At 45.0% G+C, this 17,774-nt stretch overlaps 1 protein-coding gene and 1 non-coding gene across 2 annotated transcripts in view; both read left to right on the top strand.

Moving 5' to 3' along the window:
- Positions 1-3,683: 3,683 nt before the first annotated feature.
- Positions 3,684-17,774, top strand: part of IARS1 (isoleucyl-tRNA synthetase 1) — a 75,531-nt gene continuing 61,440 nt past the window's right edge. Inside the window, exons 1-9 of the mRNA XM_072347088.1 lie at positions 3,684-3,807; positions 5,162-5,255; positions 6,824-6,943; positions 7,466-7,622; positions 8,075-8,194; positions 8,757-8,839; positions 12,727-12,844; positions 15,440-15,587; positions 17,465-17,552. Coding sequence (XP_072203189.1) covers positions 6,825-6,943; positions 7,466-7,622; positions 8,075-8,194; positions 8,757-8,839; positions 12,727-12,844; positions 15,440-15,587; positions 17,465-17,552 — 833 coding nt within the window. The 5' untranslated portion in view covers positions 3,684-3,807; positions 5,162-5,255; position 6,824. The remainder of the gene's footprint in view (positions 3,808-5,161; positions 5,256-6,823; positions 6,944-7,465; positions 7,623-8,074; positions 8,195-8,756; positions 8,840-12,726; positions 12,845-15,439; positions 15,588-17,464; positions 17,553-17,774) is intronic.
- Positions 6,167-6,301, top strand: LOC140258005 (small nucleolar RNA SNORA84). The gene has a single exon (XR_011905161.1). It is a non-coding gene; the product is annotated as a small nucleolar RNA SNORA84 (small nucleolar RNA).

Here is a 17,774-nt window from a genome sequence, read left to right as displayed (position 1 = left end):
AGTTGGTGTAGATGCAAACTGGTTCTGCTCAGCTGTGTGAGGTTTTCCCCTCACCTCCTTCCCAGCAGGGCTTACCATGGAGCAAAGCTCCCAGTGTAGGCATGACTGGCACAGACCTGTTGTTCCCAGTAAGAGTGATATTTACTATGTAAGACATTGCCTGAAGTTTACCTGGGTGGGCCTATAAAAATAGCCATCTAATAGCTGGCTTTTTCCAGATTAAATACTCATATCATTAATATAATGTGTTGCAGCTTCCTTTCCTAGGAAAGCAGTGCCTTTGGGTGATGTTTTTCACAGGACCATAACAGAAAAATATCAAATCTCCTGGATTTTGCTTGAAAATATGGTTGTAAGGACGAGGATTAACTTCTGTCTGTGTGTTATCACAAAGGGCACCGTGTGCAGATCAGCCAGCGTTTGGACTCATGGGGGTTCTGACATCCAGCTCTGGTTTCATGGCTGTGCTCTAAAGGAGGGGCAGCAAATTCTCCCGGCTCAGCAGCCTGCATTCATCAGCCCTTTATGTGGTGGGAAAAACAAGGCATGCTGCAGTCCTCCGGGAGCTGAAGGGAAAACGGATTCGGAAACCAAGCTGGTATTTTGCAGCTCTGAGGGTCCTATAGCTGCGCTGTGGTTGGGGTTTGAGTAAGGACGGCCCTGCGGGCTGAGGGCCGGGGCTCTCCTGGCTCTGGCAGAGCTGCGGAGCACGAGCAGCCGCTTCCATGCTCTGCTCCGTTCTTACTGCTCTCTCACGTCTAACGGCGCGTCCCGTTTCGGCTCCGGGCTGCTGCACGGCACGGCTAAGAGCCAACGGCCCGCCTGCTTCAGCCCTGCTGATCCCATTCGCCGCTCTCTGCTCCTGTGGCAACAAGTTTCAGGAATGTTACCTGTTGCGTAACCCACCGCTGTTAACTGTTTCAGGTCGGTCTCCTTGTACTGATGCCTCCCGGCTCTATTCTTGCCTGGTTTACGTGATCTGCTACCTTTATAGTAGGTAAAACCCACGCCCCTTAACCCTGACGCCTTACCTATCCCCGCGGAGCTCTGCTCTGGGGCCGGGCAGTGCTGTTTAGGTGCTCGGAGGCTTTTAAAGACATTTCCTTCTTTCTAGCCATTTCTGGCTCTGCTAAGGTTGGTAAAACTGCAGCGTTTCCCAGCTCGTGCACCAAGTGCCGCTCCGCTGCCGTTCCTTAGGAGGGAGGGATCCCCAACGCGTTGCAGGATCGGTGGCTCCGCTGTTTATGGCCGCACGGAGCCCCCTCTGCTTTCTCTTCTGCCGCTCGCTGCTGGGGGCTCTGGCGGAGCGGTTTCCCCGGCCGAGGCGGGGCTGTGTTGTGTGCCGGGACTGCGCTGCTCCGTCCGCCCTCTCCCCCCAGCCCCCCCACCCCAGCGTTCACTCCCCGGGGGCGGCTCTCAGCCGGCAGCCCCCGCTGTTCCCCCCTCTCCCCCCTCCCCCCCAATTCGTCCCCAAGCAAAGCGCACTCAGCTCCCGGCTGACCTGCAGAAAAGGGTTTTATTATTATTATTCTTTATTTACAAGAGAGCCGTGGTGGCTCCCGCTGTCCGTCCGTCCACACGCGCGGTACTAAAAGCGGCCGCTGCCTCCTGCCAAAAACGCGGAGAAGCGACCGAGGAATAAATAAGTCGCTCGTTCACGGCCCCGCCGGGCTCAGGAGATCCGGCTGCAGAACTCGAGGAAGTCCCTCTCCATGAAGAGCTCGCTCTCCAGCACATCGTCCTCGGAAGGGAAGTAGGGCTGGCTCTCCTCCTGCGCGAGGAGAGGGGCGGCCGGGGGGGGCTCGGCCGTGGGGGGCGGCGCGTCCTCGGCGGGGCCCGTCAGCGCCCCGCGGGCGTTTTCCAGCACCCCCAGGTACGAGTCCATGTCCAGCGGGTCCATCTCGCAGTCCGACCCGCCGCTCTCGGTGCCCACCGAGTCCGAGCGCAGGTGCATCAGCCGGTACTTCTCCCTCATCAGGAACTGGTTGGTGTTGCGGGGCGCCCGCATGCCCGGCGCCCGCCGGCCCAGCAAGTTGACGGGCCGCAGGGAGAGCGGCACCCGCGGCCGGTAGGGACGGTGGCAGCGGCGGACGGCGCGGCAGCGCTGCTGCAGCTGCAGGGAGTGCTGCAGGTGGCTGTGCGTGCGGCTGCCCAGCAGCTTCCGCCACACGCCGTGCTGCCCGCCCCGCCGCCCGGGAGGCCACCGCGAGCGGCTGCCGCCCCGCCGCGCCTCGCCCTTCAGCAGCGAACAGCCGGCGCCCGGCAGCCCCTCTCCGCGGTCGGGCGCCCAGCGGGGCCGCCTCGCTCCGCTCCACGCCGCCGACTCCGCGCGTCGCAGCATCGCGGCCGTTCTCTCACATGCTCCCGTCCGCCGCCGGGACGGTCCGACTCCGACGCCGCCCCTTCGCGTGGCTCCGCTCAGCGCCGGGCTCGGCTGTCGCTCCCCGGAGCCGTACCGCGGTTCCGTACTGCAGCTCCGTATCGCGGTTCCGTACCGCCGCTCCGTGCCGCCTCCCCGCTGCCGGGGTCTCTCCGGGCTCCTCTACCTTTTCACGATCCGCTCCGTTTTTTTCTTGAGCGGAGCCCTCCTGCAGCGCATAGCCTGGCCGAAGGGCTGCGGGCCGCGGGGCAGCTTGACCAGCGCTGAGCCGCCGCGGACAGACGCTCGGCCCGCTCCCACGCTGTCAGCGCTGCGCTGGGGGACAAGGAGCCGCGGCCGGGCCCGACAGGAGCGCCCAGAACGCCGCGCACCGCACCGACCGCCGCCGCCCCACGCCGACTGGCGGAGCGCACCCGCACACCCCTACTTATACCCTCCGGCGCAGCCCATGTCCCGCCACCGCGGGGGTGCGCGGAGGGGAGCGCGGCCCTCCCGGTCCAGCCCGTCCTCCCACCGCTCGCCCTCCGTGCCCGGTGGTCGCTCACCGCTCCGTACCGCGTATCTCCGTGCCGGCCGCTGCCTCCGCCGTGCGGTCCGGGACCTGCCGCCCCCGCGGCCTGTTGGTTTGGCTCAGCGCTCGGAGAGCGTTATTTTGCTCACTCGCTATTCACGAACCCCTTTTGCGCTCAGTTTTTTTTTTGCGTAGCCGCCCTTTCCGCTGCAGCAGTGCTGGTACGCAAACTGCGTTAGCCGCCCCTCAGCGCCGGGTTGGGTGGCTGTCGTGGTTCCGCGGGGAGGCGCTGCCCGGATCTCGGGGTTCCAAGTTCAAATGGAGCTTGGAACTTCAAACGGAACTTGGAACCTTATTCTTGTCTTTCGATGTAGCCATCACACTCCTAAATACGCCTTCCCCATTCTGCCCGTCTTTGCGGTCATTTTGTTATGACAAATGAGCTCAGTTTCGTGTCCCAAGTGAGCTCCCCTCAGTTATCCCGTCTGGAAGCGCCCCTTCTGGAGCCTTCCTACCTCACGTGCTAATAAACGTCCAGGTTGCTCCGCGAGGGGTGCAAACCCGTTTTGTTTCTTAAGTAACGTTCCAATTCAACCAACACAAGCCTCTGTTAAACGAAATGCTTCCCGAACGTAACATCCACCTGTCTGTGCAGCAAAGGAATCTTATGAACTCCCTTTTCGGTATTTCTCTCCTCAGAACGCCCCACGGTTCCAGGCCGGACCGCCCCCCCCCCCAGCTCCTTCCCCCTCCTGCTGTTTCTAGGCGACGGGCACCGCCAATGCCGAGCCGCTTTGCTGCGCCGTGCGCGTGCCGCTCGCTGATTGGCCGGCTGTGCGGCGTGCGCCTGCTGCCGCTTCCTGTCATGCCTGCGCGCGGGGTTGCATCAGCGCGGGTTGTGCTGTGTGGAGCTGAGGTGAGCGGGGAGGCGAGGTGTTGGTTGTCCGTGACCCCGCAGCGTGTAACGGGGCCGGAACGGGGCCGGGATGGAGCCGGGTTGGGCCGGGACCTCGAGAGCGCTTCGTGCAAACGGGGCGGCCTCGTGGGTTGTGCGGCGGCTGCTGGGCCGGCGCTGTTCTGTGAGGCCGCTGTTGGGTCCGTCTGTTGGCGGGCCCTGAGGCGCTGGAGCTGTGCGGGTTCTGTGTGCGCTGTGCGGGTTCTGTGTGCTCGTGAGGCGGCTTGGCTTTCTTTGGCGTTCAGCGGGTATTTAGGCACTTAGTAAGGGCTAACCGCTTCCCTTCCTGCAGAACGTTTATCAGGGCTTAACTTAGCCGAACGAAGCACGCAAGCAGCCTCGCAGCGTGTTTGTACCGGCAGTGTTTGCTACTAAAGCTGTCAGCTTTGGGTTTCGATCAGTGCTTCAAAGCTCTATCACAATTATAGGGGTTTGGTGCTGTTTTCTTCCAGCAGCAGCAGACTTCTATCAGTGAAGGAATGAGTATTTGTCACTTCCCAGTTTCCTGTTTGCTGTTCTCCTCACTTTAGGACATAGTAAGAAAGGTCTGGAATTTTCTGTTAGCATCAAATAGGAAGCCGCTGTGATAGCGGTCCTGTCCTGTGTTCTTTTCTGATGTAATTTCTCTCAGGAGTTGCAGGAGAAATTGGGGAGATGAATGAAGGAAGGTGGCCAATAGGGTGGTAACCTCGTCCTTCTGGTTGCTCAAAATACAACTCCATTCTTGCATCTCCAACCAGGTGTTGGTTTGCAGCAGGCGCTACTTAGAACAGAACAATATTATTCACTTTAAAAAGAGCTTTTTAAAGGTTGCTGCCCATGATAATCTTTTCTTACCTGCTCTGAGGTCTTTGGTTGGCCTTGCAGCTTTATTCCCCATTATAGGTGCTAGTGTGAAGTTCTCAGAAGAATGCTTGTAGCTGAGTGTTCTGTGCCCACCTGTCCTTCTCATTTTAAATGTTCTTTCCATCCTTTCCAGAAGTGAACGCTCTTAATTATCAGACGATAATTTAAACGATTGTTGCCCCAGAAATTGCCTTACCTCAAAGCTCATTACGTAAAAAGGCAGGCAGTGTGAGAGCCTGGCTCTGTGTGATTACAAAGTGTTAAGTTGGGAAGGGTGTGTATAGATGAGGGAAGGAAGGTCCTGCATAGGTCTTATAGGATAGCTTGTGGGACACTGTGGTTGGAACAAGGATAAGAAGGTGATCATAAAACCATTGAAGCTGGGAGAGCTCTGTTTTAGAATATGTTTAAAATATGCCATCCCAGCTGACTTTTGTGGTTTTCATGCTTGTGTGATCTTTTCTTCTAGGAAAGAAGAAGCTCACCTTAAGTTTGAGGCTGCTGTAATACAGGCTGTGGACTTGGATGCCTTTTCTGTTGAATGTTACTGTCTTTTAGAAAAAGTAAGTGTTCTTTTAGGGAAAATAAGACCTTCCCTGGTGCACTGTCCTAAACTGTCTTGTTTTTTGTGTGTGTGTGATCAGATGAAAGTGAACAAAGAAACAAGAACACAAAACTAAAACCAACAAAACAACTGGTGTTTTTTTGTTAATCTGTGTGTAAATTTGAAGTCTTGCCTGAAAGTGCTCTGTTATTGAGCACCTCTCCTGTGAGGACAGGCAGCATTTCAGTGCCTGAAGGGGACCTACAGGCAAGATGGGGAGGGACTCTTCATCCGAGTTAGGCATAGTGTAAGGAGGGATGGCTTTAATTGAAAAGAGGGTGTAGGTTTAGATGAGGCCTTAGGAAGAAGTTATTTACTCAGGGGATGGTGAGGTGCTGGTGAGAGCTGTGGTTGTCCCATCACTGGAGGTATTTGTGATCAGATTGGAGGGGCTCTGAGCAGCGTGACCTGATGGGGGGCAACCCAAATGGGCTTGAAGGTTCCTTCCAACCCCAATCCACTCTATCTTTAGATACATTTGTATAATCATTTTAGTGACGTTAGTTATCATGTTTTCTCTCAGTCTGTATTCAAAGTGATGAGATTCCTTTGATTTTTCTTGATATTAGAATACTTACATTGTTTACAGTCGTGAACTTCTTTCTTTTTTTCTTGGAGCATGCTGCATTATTCATGCATCAGTGTGTAAACTTGTCCTGCTTTTGCTGAACACAGACATCTTGATTCAACTTTTTGCTCAGTCAAGGTTGATGCATGCATGGGTTTTAAACCAGATTTGTCTCTCCTACCTGGAAAAAATGACTGGCAGCGACTAACTTTTGTATAGTAACTACCATCAGGAATTGTTTTTTTTTCTCCAGTTCTGAATAATGAACTTTACTTGTACTGTTGGAAAGAGTGTGACCTTGTGGCCTGTGGTTACTGGACACTGATTTGTGCGTGCAGTGCTTCAGTTGGAAGAAATGGCCCAAAAGTGATACTGTGATTTACGCATGGAGTCTGTGATACGTGAGCAGCTTCCATAGCCCGGTCACAGTTACAGACCAAACCCTGAATATGTATTTAACTTGCTGGAGTAGCTGAGCCTGTTGTAAAAACCTTTGTATAAAACATCACTGAATTAGGTGGTGCTGAAGTGAATTGACTGCTAGGAAATGAACTGTTAGACTGAATTCTTTTATCATCTCCATTGTCTCTTATGCTCTGAGTCTTCTGGAACAGAATGTCTAATGGTGTTGCAAGTTCTCTGTGTTGAGAAGAAGGCATCTGTAAATTTGCTTGCAGTGATTTTGGTCAGAACTGAAGAATGGCTTTGGGCTCTGCTGCCCCCAAATATAAGACTGTCAAGACAGCCAGCAAGAAGTATCTGCTTCAGCCTTATTTCTATTATAATTGTGAAATGTAGTGTTTGCTTCCATGTTGATGCTGAAATAGGCTGTTTGCATATGCTAAGATGTGGTTCATTGATATGAATTTGTTCAAGAGTCAGTTGTTTTTGTGAAGTCACTTTTTTCCTCTCACTGCTGTTAAATACTTGTTTTCTTTGTTTGGTCCTTGCTGGGAAAGAATGGTTCAACAAGTTCCAGAAAATATAAGCTTTCCAAATGAGGAAGAGAAGATACTGGAGCTCTGGAAGAAGCTTAATTGTTTCCAGGAATGCCTGAAGCAGTCAAAGAATAGACCAAGGTAAGAATTGGCTAAAAGCTGGAGCACTGTGTGTGGCAATGCAAGGTTGGCTTAGCTGGATTGATCGTTTTTGGCCTCAGTTCTGTTAAGAAAGCCACTCCCTTTGGAGATAGCAGTTGTGGCTGATGTTGTCCTGTCAGTTACCAGGTGTGTTTCAGTTTATGGAGAGTCAACAGTGTGCAGGCAGTAATAAAATGACAGTTTCCTGCTTGGTGGGTTTATAAAACAAATCCACAGGTAAGGAAGGACAGTTCCTAACTGTGTCTGCCAGCTGTGGAGCAGCTTTCTGGCATTTTCAGTAATAATTGTGGTAGAACTGGCAGTCAGGAATGGAGTTGAATGTATTTCCACTGCCAGCAAGATACTTGTGCTGACTAATAGCAGACGAAGAAATTGATGTTGTCCTATTAAGACATATGTTACTTCCTATTAGGGAAGCATTGGTACAAAGGTGTAGTTATCCTCTTTGTACATTTGATGCTTAGTTTTTGATTTAATTAATAATGTTTTTTTGTGTCATAGGTTTAACTTCTATGACGGCCCTCCATTTGCTACCGGGCTTCCACACTATGGCCATATTCTTGCAGGAACCATTAAAGACATAGTTACCAGATTTGCTCATCAGAGTGGGTTTCATGTTGACAGAAGATTTGGATGGGATTGCCATGGCTTACCTGTGGTACGTGCAATAAGTCTACCCACAGATATGTCTGTTGGTTTCTATTCCCCAGTATTACCAGCTCATCAATCACGTTTAGGTTGCTCTTATGCTGGATTTGTTGTGAAAGGAGCAATGTGAGCTCACTGGCCAGTGTGTTGCTCTGGCCTTAGCTTGTGTAGAGCTTTCCTGTGCGTCCTACTGGTCAGCCAGCCTTCTTTTTGTTCATTACTCTATCTGGTGTTTTGGAGAACTTTTTTTTTCCCTTAAGATATTAAAGACACAATCTCACCTGGGATATCCTTCAGAGCATCTACTTATCTCACCTGCAATGCTCAGAAAAACTCAGAAGGATAAGGAAGGCCCTTTAGCCCCATTGTAATGCACAGAACATAAAAAAGCTGTTTGGACAAATTCCGAAAGCTTTGGATGTAGTATGATGGTTTTGTTTTGGTTGTTCTCAATGTTTCCAGGAATATGAGATTGACAAGACGTTAGGCATCAAAGGGCCAGAGGATGTGGCAAAGATGGGGATTGCAGAATACAACAACCAGTGCAGAGGAATTGTAATGAGGTACTCAAAGGAATGGGAGGTAAGTGAAGGCTCAGTGTGCAGTCCATTCTGTGTTCCTTAATAATGTGTCTATTTATGGAGATGCTGAGGGAGCTAGGGCTGTTTAGTCTGGGGAAGAGGAAGCTGAGGGGAGACCTCATTTCTCTCTTTCAATACCTAAAAGGTGATTACAGTGAGAGTGGGGTTGGTTTCTTATCACTGGTGACAGGATGAGGGGAAATGGCCTCAAGTTGTGCCAGGGTAAGTTTAGGAAATCAGGAAACTTTTCTTTACAGAAGGGGTGTTAAGCACTGGAACAGGCTCCGCAGGGAGGTGGTTGAGTCACCGCCCCTGAATGTGTTTAAAAACCCTTTGGATGTGGTGCTCAGGCATGATTTAGTGGGGTATTGTTAGTTAGGGTAGTATGGTTAGGTCATGGTTGGACTCAATGATCTTTGAGGTCTCTTCCAACCTGAGCAATTCTTTGATTCTATATCTCTAATCCACCACTTCATGGTTGATTATTCTTTGGTCTTGATTCTAAACAACTATGTCAGTGGCTTCAATCTTTGCTCATCTGTGTGCCTGTGTTTTCTTAACAGTTCAATGTTACCAGATTAGGACGCTGGATTGATTTTGAAAATGACTATAAAACACTTTATCCTGAATTCATGGAGTCTGTGTGGTAAGTTGACTTGTACACCTTGCATATATGCTACATGAGTTTGAAACATTAACAATGACTTCAGTTATGGTAAGCTTGCATTGATCCATATGTCTCTGAAATTGTCTTCAGACATTCCCAATTCAAATAAACAGTGGGGAACATATAGAAGAGGATGTGAAATCACTCCATGCCTAATTGAGGAAATTAATCAAATTAATGATTTATTCAGAATAGTAGGATATTCTAGGTAGTGTCAAGCATGAACAACGCTACTCTTACTCAGCCTTGAATCTTATTGCTTTGTGTTGGTACAAAATAGTTCTGAAGATTTACTAACATGTTCCTTGGCCTGTTTAAGTTGTCTCTACCTTCATGTTCTTCATATGACTAACTTGAAACTCAGCTTAGGTCTATTTAAACCTCTTCAAGCTTGAATTTAGAGGATATGAATCTGCTGTTGTGTTCTTGGCAGTGTGATTTGACAGCTTTCTGGGGCTCCTGGTACAGAGCTAACTTCTAAGAATTTTGGCAGCATTTTCAGAGTGCCTGTTGGAGACAAGATGACCTTAGAGGTTAAGGGTAAACCATATGGAATTAGTACTTGGGGAACTGGCAATGTTGAGTCCTTCATGTTGTTAGAATTACGAAGTGACTTACAATGAAAGGTTTAGCAGAGTATGTGCTGTCTAAAATTGAGAAGCAGGTTATATGCATAGTGAAGTATTACTGATATTCTTTAATGTTAATTTTACTAATAACCTTTAATTATACAGCTGTGTAGTTGGTCTTATATGTAATTAAATACATCAAGGTATGATAAAGGACTGAGAAAACATCCAGATGTCTCTTGGAGCCACTAGTGCTACTGAGTTCTTGATGAACTATTAAAAGGATGAGTGGTGGGAAGGAAGCAGATATGTAACTAATTCAGTTGAAGGAACCATGCCTAATGATAAAGGAAAGACTGACAAGAAACCTGTCTGTTGTCAAATTACTGAGTGGCACCGAAATCCTGTTTAACTGGTGTCTTCTGAGGACCATTTAAAAACAAGCTTGACGTGTATTGGGTGCAGGGTCTCTTTCAACATCCCAACCTATTTTCGGTGGTGGTGTTTATTCTTCTCTATTGTTTTCCTCTTTAGAAAGAAACTCCTTCACCTAACTCTAAAGGTTTCCTGCTGTGAGGTCAGAGCCCAGCTGTGTTTCCAAGCCTGTTGGTTTGGGATGGTTTTTTTCCCAGTGCACGTGGAATTAGACAGCTTTATATCGCCGTCTGGTGGCTGAAATTGCCAGTTGCAGTTTGAACTTAATTCAGTTTTTAAAACAATTGAAAGCTTTGTTTGCTTGTGCAGTGCAAAGCCACACAGTCCTTGTGTAACACTGGTGACAGGAACCTTTTCTAGCTGCTACTGCGCTCTAAGAAGTCATTCTTAGTGGTTATGGTGAGAGTTACTCACAGTCTTTGATACTAACCAGGTTGAACCAGTTGTCATCCTCTCATGGCACTTAAGGAACAAGAAATGGGTGTTTTCAGTTGGTGTCATGCTCTTTAGAAGCTAGATTTCTTTCACCTTTAGAGAGTGGGATCTGTGATAACAAGTGACTGAAATAAGCATCTTCTGTTCACCATTCCCTAAACCTCATTTTTCTTCTGTAAAGGGATGTGAGTGTCCCACAGCCAGGAGGATGCAATTAAATTTGCACTGTTTGAGGAGAAACGTGCCAAAATTAAGGAACAGCATTTGGTTTATAACCATTTGAAATTAATTTTGTGGTTTTGTTTATTATTTTCAGAAGGATGTCTGTTTCAGTTTTGGCTTAAAAGTGTAGAGCCTCTTGCTTGCAACTTGGCAGTGATTTTTCAAGTGTAGGGGGCTCAGTTTTGGGTAGGCTATTGGAAGTCTCATGTGTTGAATTGTTAAGCAAGATGATGCCCACCTGTGAACAGTTTAGTGACTCTTGCTGTTAGAACCAGGTTAATCTTTTGTTGTGGTTGGGCAGTGCTGCTGGCAGAAAGCCCTTTGGCAGTTATCTTGTGTGCACTTGTGACACAGGAGCTGATCTCAGAGTTTTTTCTGTTGAAGAAACAAATGATGTGAGATAATAGAATGCTGTTGTTTTGTTAGCAGAGTGATAGTGAGGGCTGTTCCATCAAGTGGCTGTCTTGACTTCATAATTCCCAGTCTTTGTTGTCTGAAAGGAGTGATTGTTCAGTAAGCTACCTGTGTGTGATGGTTATGACATGGTTTGAAGAACGATCCTTTTGAGCTCTCATCGTTTTGATCCGACTTTGGAAAATTGGAGCGCAATTGGATTGCAGTAAGAGAGAACTGCCACCAGAGGGAGGTGCTGCCTTGGGTTTTTCATTTGGCAGCTCCATCTAGTGTTCACATGTGCTGGAGATAGGGTTATATTTACAGCTGAATTGAATATTCAGTTTCGCTAAGTAGTTTTCGTCTATGCTGTTAGTAGGCAGTGTTCTTCAGAAAGTGAAGCTGTTTTTCGATGGGTGTTTTAGTTAATTTTGGAAAGCAAGTAGAACACCTTCGGTATAAATGCTATCACTTGTCACAGTCTGCATTAATTATCCTCTGAGGTGATAATCATGCATTTAATCTTTTAAAAACTTGCATGGGAACTTCTGCAATTAACCAGCTGAAACGTATACACAAAATAGGTGAAACTGTATTCACAAATCTCTTATTTTGTTTGAGGTGCTTAAATATAAATTATTACAATCTCAGCTGTGAAACAGATGCACACACAGGTATGCTTTGAGCTTGGGTTAGGGGTCAGACAGCCACAGCTTGCCTGGGGATGACATCTGTTACTTTTGTAAGGTTACTTTTGAGGTGTGAGTGGAAGGAAGTTCAGCCACCTCTGGAGTGCACAGCTCTGCGTTTGGCTCTTCCATGGCAGAACTTGATGCTGCTGAGGGTTTCTTAGATTTTATCAACTTTATGAGTTGGATGATGTGATTTCTTGTGTTTGTGATCACTCATAGGAAGGGCTGGACTTTTAGTAGAGGCCCTTGGATAAGTCTGGTTGAATTGCATGTGTCTTTGAGAGTGTCATGTCTTCCATGACAACAGGCTGATGTGTGTGTCTTGTTACTCTTCTTTGATACTGTAGCTAGAAATCAATGCAATAGTCTGCTTTCATTTTATCTTGAAGATCTTACATTCAAACTTAGAAGGCACTGATTTAACAGAGGCCTGGATTCTCAAGCACAAAGTGGCAGCCTGCAGGGAAAGTGCTGCTTGTCAACTGGGATTGGTTGCTTAGCAATGGGCTGTAGATCTGGAAAGGAACACAAAAAAAGTGATCAGGAGGCTTTGAAAACATAGTTCAAGCAGAAGAGCTTTTAAAGTCATCAGTCTTTGGTCACCTCTAACTGTTCACAGATGGAATTTGACTCTGAGGAAAAGCAGATATTGAATTTATAGTGATATTTAGGGCAGAATTAGTCAGAATTTGTCAGAAAAGTGATATACTTTTGTTTTTTTTAGCATTGGCTGTGAAGGTGATATGTGAACAGCCACGTTATTGTGTGTCTCTTTTAATTATGTCTGATTTCAGCCATTTTTAATCATTGAGATTTCAGGTTGTCTTTGTATTCAGAAGATACAAGAGAGATTGTTCATCTGTACTGATTTGTGTTCTGTCTGAATATTGCTCTGTGCTGTGCAGTCAGTGCACAGAAACCCAAACTGTTAAAATCAGCTAAAACTAAAAATTGAGCCAGTCACACAGTCAATTTCTCTTTCTTTTTGACATAGAAACATGGTCTTTAGTGGATGATTGATTGCTTAGAAATGTCTTTCAGCACATCACTCTATGCTTTGCTCTTGTTCTATTAAACATGACATACAAGGTGTTATTCTATGTTCTTTGTTTACTTCCAGGTGGGTTTTCAAGCAACTTTATGACAAGGGACTGGTATATAGAGGTGTTAAAGTCATGCCTTTTTCTACTGCTTGCAATACTCCATTGTCAAATTTTGAGTCCCATCAAAATTACAAGGTAAGTCAGTATATGTGCATGTAGTGTGTTGCAATCGAATTTCTGCTACTCTCAACTTAGATTTGGAGGTTGTTGAGGTTTTTTATTTTCTTTTGCTTGGTCCGTAAGCATGTTGTTGCACTCCAAGTTGACAGCAAGAAAATGAAGTAAATAGACTAAGTTCTATTATGATTAGCTTTGTTTGGATGATTTGATCTCTGTCTTCTTCCCTGTTCTTAGTTAGCGCTTATGTGAGGCATGTACTTTGCTCTAGTCTGCTAAGTTACTTTCATTTCCTCTTCTGGCTCTTAGGATGAGTATTGCACTTACGCTGGGTTTTCATTGTAAATACTAAGAAGGGAGCTGCAGCTGTTCCTGGCTGTGTAGATCTGAAAAGAGGAGGGTCATTGGCAAAGTTGAAATCTGCTGTTGGTGTGTTAGTAAGAATCATCCAAAGACCACGTTTGGTTATAGCATGTAGGAGTCATTAATTTAAAATGATCAACTCCAGTATAAAACAAAGTGTACTAAGCATTATATGACAGTCTCTTAAAACGAATTACTAGATGCAGCTTTTATTTGGAACAAATTCATGATTGCATACATGAAGGCAGCAGTTATGTCCTAATCTTTCAAATTTAGAGGTTTTGTGTCCTTTCCAATCCCCTCCCAGGTCTCTGTATCCTTATAGTATAAATCTGATGTTGTTACAGCAGAATGCTAGTACAAATTGTACATCTGGTCTTTTTTACTTCTTGCCTAATGAAGTCCAATTTGCTGGCCAAAAATAGTGTTTTTGAAACAACTGCTTAAATACACTTGTACAATGCAGCCCACAAATACTAATGCTTTTTGAATTTCAGAGTTTCAGTTGACCGTGCTGAAGAATAAAGGGTTGTGTGATCTGAAATAGTGGCACCTACAAAGATATCCCGATGTTTCTGCTTGTGAAAGCTGAAATAGTCAATTGCTTCACTTATATTCATTAACGTTTCATATACGCTGAGATTAATGAGCTTTCTTTAGAACAAAAACTGTTTTTGTGTGCTCCTTTTATGCGAAACAAAGCTCTCTTCTCCTCAGAATCTTAACAAAATACTTAGATGCCATTTCTTGCTCTATAACTGGTACAGTGTAGGCTTATGTGTGCTGCTGTGCTCCTGCATGCAAAAAGCATCTTTGTCTGTTCGAGGTGGTATTTTGGAGATAGGAGTGTTGAGGGTCTGTGAGCTGCTAAGATTTATTCTTAGCAGGATCTGTCGTTTCTGGGAATAAGGCAGCTGTTATCTTCCTTGATGTGAAAAGCAGTCTTTGGTTTCTCCTTATTGATCCTGTGAGAAATAGGACACAGGAAGTATGTTTAGAAATGAAGTAACTGATGTCAGTATCTGGTATTACATAAGAACTGAAGAATTTTTCTCTTCAGCTTAAAGCAGGTTTAATTTTGTGAGCATCACTTTGAAAGCCTTGATGTAATTATTGTTATTTTCATGGCTTTTGTTTTTTATCTACCTGGTCAACTTGGTGTTTCAGAAAACCAAACGAATAACTACAGTGTTGTTTCTCAATTGTTAAGAGACAGAGCTGCAGTGATAGCTCAATCTTTGCTTGGTGCTGAGTGCAGTTCAAGAGTTATGTAATATTTATGTTTTACTGTTGACTGCACCAGATGTTCACAGAAAATTCCCTCTGGAACAGCCCTTAGCTCAGACATAAATAGCTGCCTGTCCTGCAATGCAATTAACTGTTCCATGATGCTGGATGGAACCCAGAGTGCCTTGCGCTAGAAGTGATGAGGGGTAGGACCTATTTGTATCATTAGGGCCTGTGCATGAGACATCTATTTCTAATTTATTTGGCAGTTAAAATTAAGAGTGAACATTTCATGTGTGCAAGATTAGACTTGTTTAATCTATTCTCCCAAATACAGGAAATGACAAAGTGTCCAAATAGGATAATAATTAGCTGAAAGAAAAACTTGTTTTCAGGGGGTTCTTTTGGATCTTTTGGAGGCTGAGTTTCATGGAGCTGATAACAAAAGCTGTCTCTTCCCTGTGATTTTTACTCTTTGTCTATTGGTTTACTCTATTCGTTTTTCTTTAGGTACCCCAAATTTTTATTTTTTCCTTTCTAACAATAGTTTCTTAATGAGATACTGCCTCTTCTCAAGTGATGGCTGTTCTTTCTGTTCTTTCATTCTACAGGAAAATATGGGAAAAAGCTCTTTGTAGCCGTAGCTGCTGATAGCCTTGACAGTTGAGATTAATTACAGACTTAGAGAAAGGGATTAGGAGAGGTACCTGAGGGAACTGGCACTCAGCTCTCTGGTGTTTTGGCAGCTAATTCTCCAAATCTCACTGCTAACCCCAGTGTTGAACTCTATGGCCTTGTCAGACTGATAGTATACACTGGTATAATGAAGGGATGCTGTGACTGGTTTTCTTTTCAGACTCTTTTCTTATGCTGCCTCTTTGCATTCTGCCACTACAGAGATAAACTAGGCAAGCTGCAAGGCAGTGCATGGCACCAGTAGTAACTACTTGATTTGTATTTTTTCACTAGCACATGTAGTAAATGTGTATTGTTCTTTCTTTTCACTTTATCTCGCCTGTTAAGGATGTTCAAGACCCTTCAGTGATTGTGAGTTTCCCACTGGTTGAAGATGCAAGTGTCTCCCTTGTTGCTTGGACCACCACACCTTGGACTTTACCTAGCAATCTGGCCCTTTGTGTTAACCCAGAACTACAATATGTAAAATTGAGAGGCAAGTGTTAAATTAAGGTGATATATTTAATAAGCACGTCTTTCTTCAGTGTCTTTGAGTGTGTACTTGCTTGTTGTCTGATAGCCTGTTGTTTATGCTAGATTTACAGCGCTTTGTTTGGACTGGATCAGTGTTCTAGAAGATGAGATACATTTCTTATGTGGCCGATGGCTTCTAACTGTTTTGCCTTTTTTGTCAGTTATGTGCATTCTGAGGCCTGTTCCCTAATATGTATTGATAGCTGAAATGATAAGCAAGAAGAGTGTTTTATTTGGCCTCTTAGAGTCGCGCTATGTTTGAAAGACAGGGAAGTGTGCCTGGGTGCCCCTGGCTTCTTTCCCCCTGTTCTTAGAGCTCTGACTCTGACCAGTGTATCAAAAGTTGTAGTAACTGAACATCTTTGTGTTTTTTAGCACAAGTGTAAGGTGAGGTGCATACTGTGATTTTTCTATTTTATTTTATTTTTATATTTTTATTTTTTCCATTGTAAGGGTGTACTTTATCAAGTGTTACAGCTTACTCATAGATGAGTTACTTATCACTGGCTAAATGACTTGGGCTACAAGGCAATCTGTTGAAAGAACGCTCTGGAGAGTTGTATGCAGCAGCCTATATAGGCTGCCTGAGCAATATGAGCTGTCTCTTTGTCTTAATGTTTCAAATAGTTTTCCAATTGCAGTTCCAGGTTTGTTAGTTGGCAACAGAGTATTTGTTTGAGCCTTGGATTGCAGTCCTCTTTATTTTTCAATCTTTTAGAAAAAGAGAAAATTAAAGTAAGCAAGGTTTTTGGACACAAATAAGCTTGCATTGCTGTTCTCAGGTTCTTCCAAACTTCTGACCTCTTCTGACTTCTCGGTGTATGTAAACAAAAATGGAGATTCAAGTTAACAGTGGCATTTAATCTGGATTTAGAAAGTGCCAAAGGTATCATTTCCCATTCCAACACAAACACGTGAATCTAATTATTGCCTAAGGTGGCAGATATGAAGAGTTCTTTACAATAAACTCCAGGTGTTTGGGGTTTTCTTTGTGTTTTGGAAGTGCTGTATTTATTCTGGCGTTCTGAAATTTTGACATACATTTGGTCAGCTCGAAAGAGTTACTGACAGCTTTCAGGAATAACGCTTACATCTGCATGGAAAGCTGCTTGTTTCAGAACTCCTTACGTCTTGTCTTCAGCAAATATATTTATAGGGAGACATAAGGACATGACAGCTTTATGGCTGACTAGAGGTCTGTGATAATGAACAAATGCTAAATGTGCCCATAAAAATACTGAAATCCCTTGAGAAACCTGAGTGATATCTGTGGGCAAACTTCAGAGATTGGGCTTTTTGAGGGGTAGGAAATGGCTTTTTTTTTCCACACTTTTATTTATTTCCTTTATCCAAGCATAAAATGAGTTGGAATAATAAATTTCAGAAAGACAGCAAAAAGGAGTACAGTCATTACTAGAAATGTCAGGTCAGTCATATTTATTTAGTAATTGTCCAACTTACCGGAATGCTTCTCATCGTTTTGGTCTGGTTCAGTTATGTATGCTGAAACTTTTCAGTTCTTTCTTTGACACAGTGGCAGTAGATAAGTTAGGGTATTACTGCCTCTTTAACAACAAGAAGGCAATAAAGAGGCTGAAAATCATTGTACTGGTTTTTTTCCTGTGGTATCTCTTTAAGCTTAGCTTCTGAAAAAGATATATATAAAGTGTCTGTATGGGGAAGAAATAAATGGAAAGTAGCAGTTGATCAGCAGGAGTGTTCTGGACATTTTTGTAGCTCATTTGATACCATATTGCATAAACAGAAGTTTTTAAAACGGTGCAAATGAGGGTATTAAACTGAGATATATATAACTTGTTGCTTTGCTTTATGTTCTAGATAAGGCTACAGGAAAGATTTATGTCTTGATGGAATCCAGGCTGATAGCACTATACAAATCTGACAGTGAATACGAGATACTGGACAGGCAAGTACAGAAATTATGGCACACTTGTTAACTTACAGTATTTTTATAGCTCAGAAGTTAAATGCTTTAAGAAGTTGGATTTTGCAGGTAGCTGGATGTGAATTTCCCAGTATGGTGATACTATGTATGTATATCTTAAAGAAAATCTGTGGAGGAGTTTGGAAGTTGTTAGGATGAACTGATCTTGAGTATGAGTTTGATTGGTTTACTGTTTCATAGTAA

This window comes from Excalfactoria chinensis, chromosome 12, assembly GCF_039878825.1.
Source record: "Excalfactoria chinensis isolate bCotChi1 chromosome 12, bCotChi1.hap2, whole genome shotgun sequence".
NCBI lineage: Eukaryota > Metazoa > Chordata > Aves > Galliformes > Phasianidae > Excalfactoria > Excalfactoria chinensis.
This window is presented reverse-complemented; position numbering and strand designations above follow the sequence as displayed.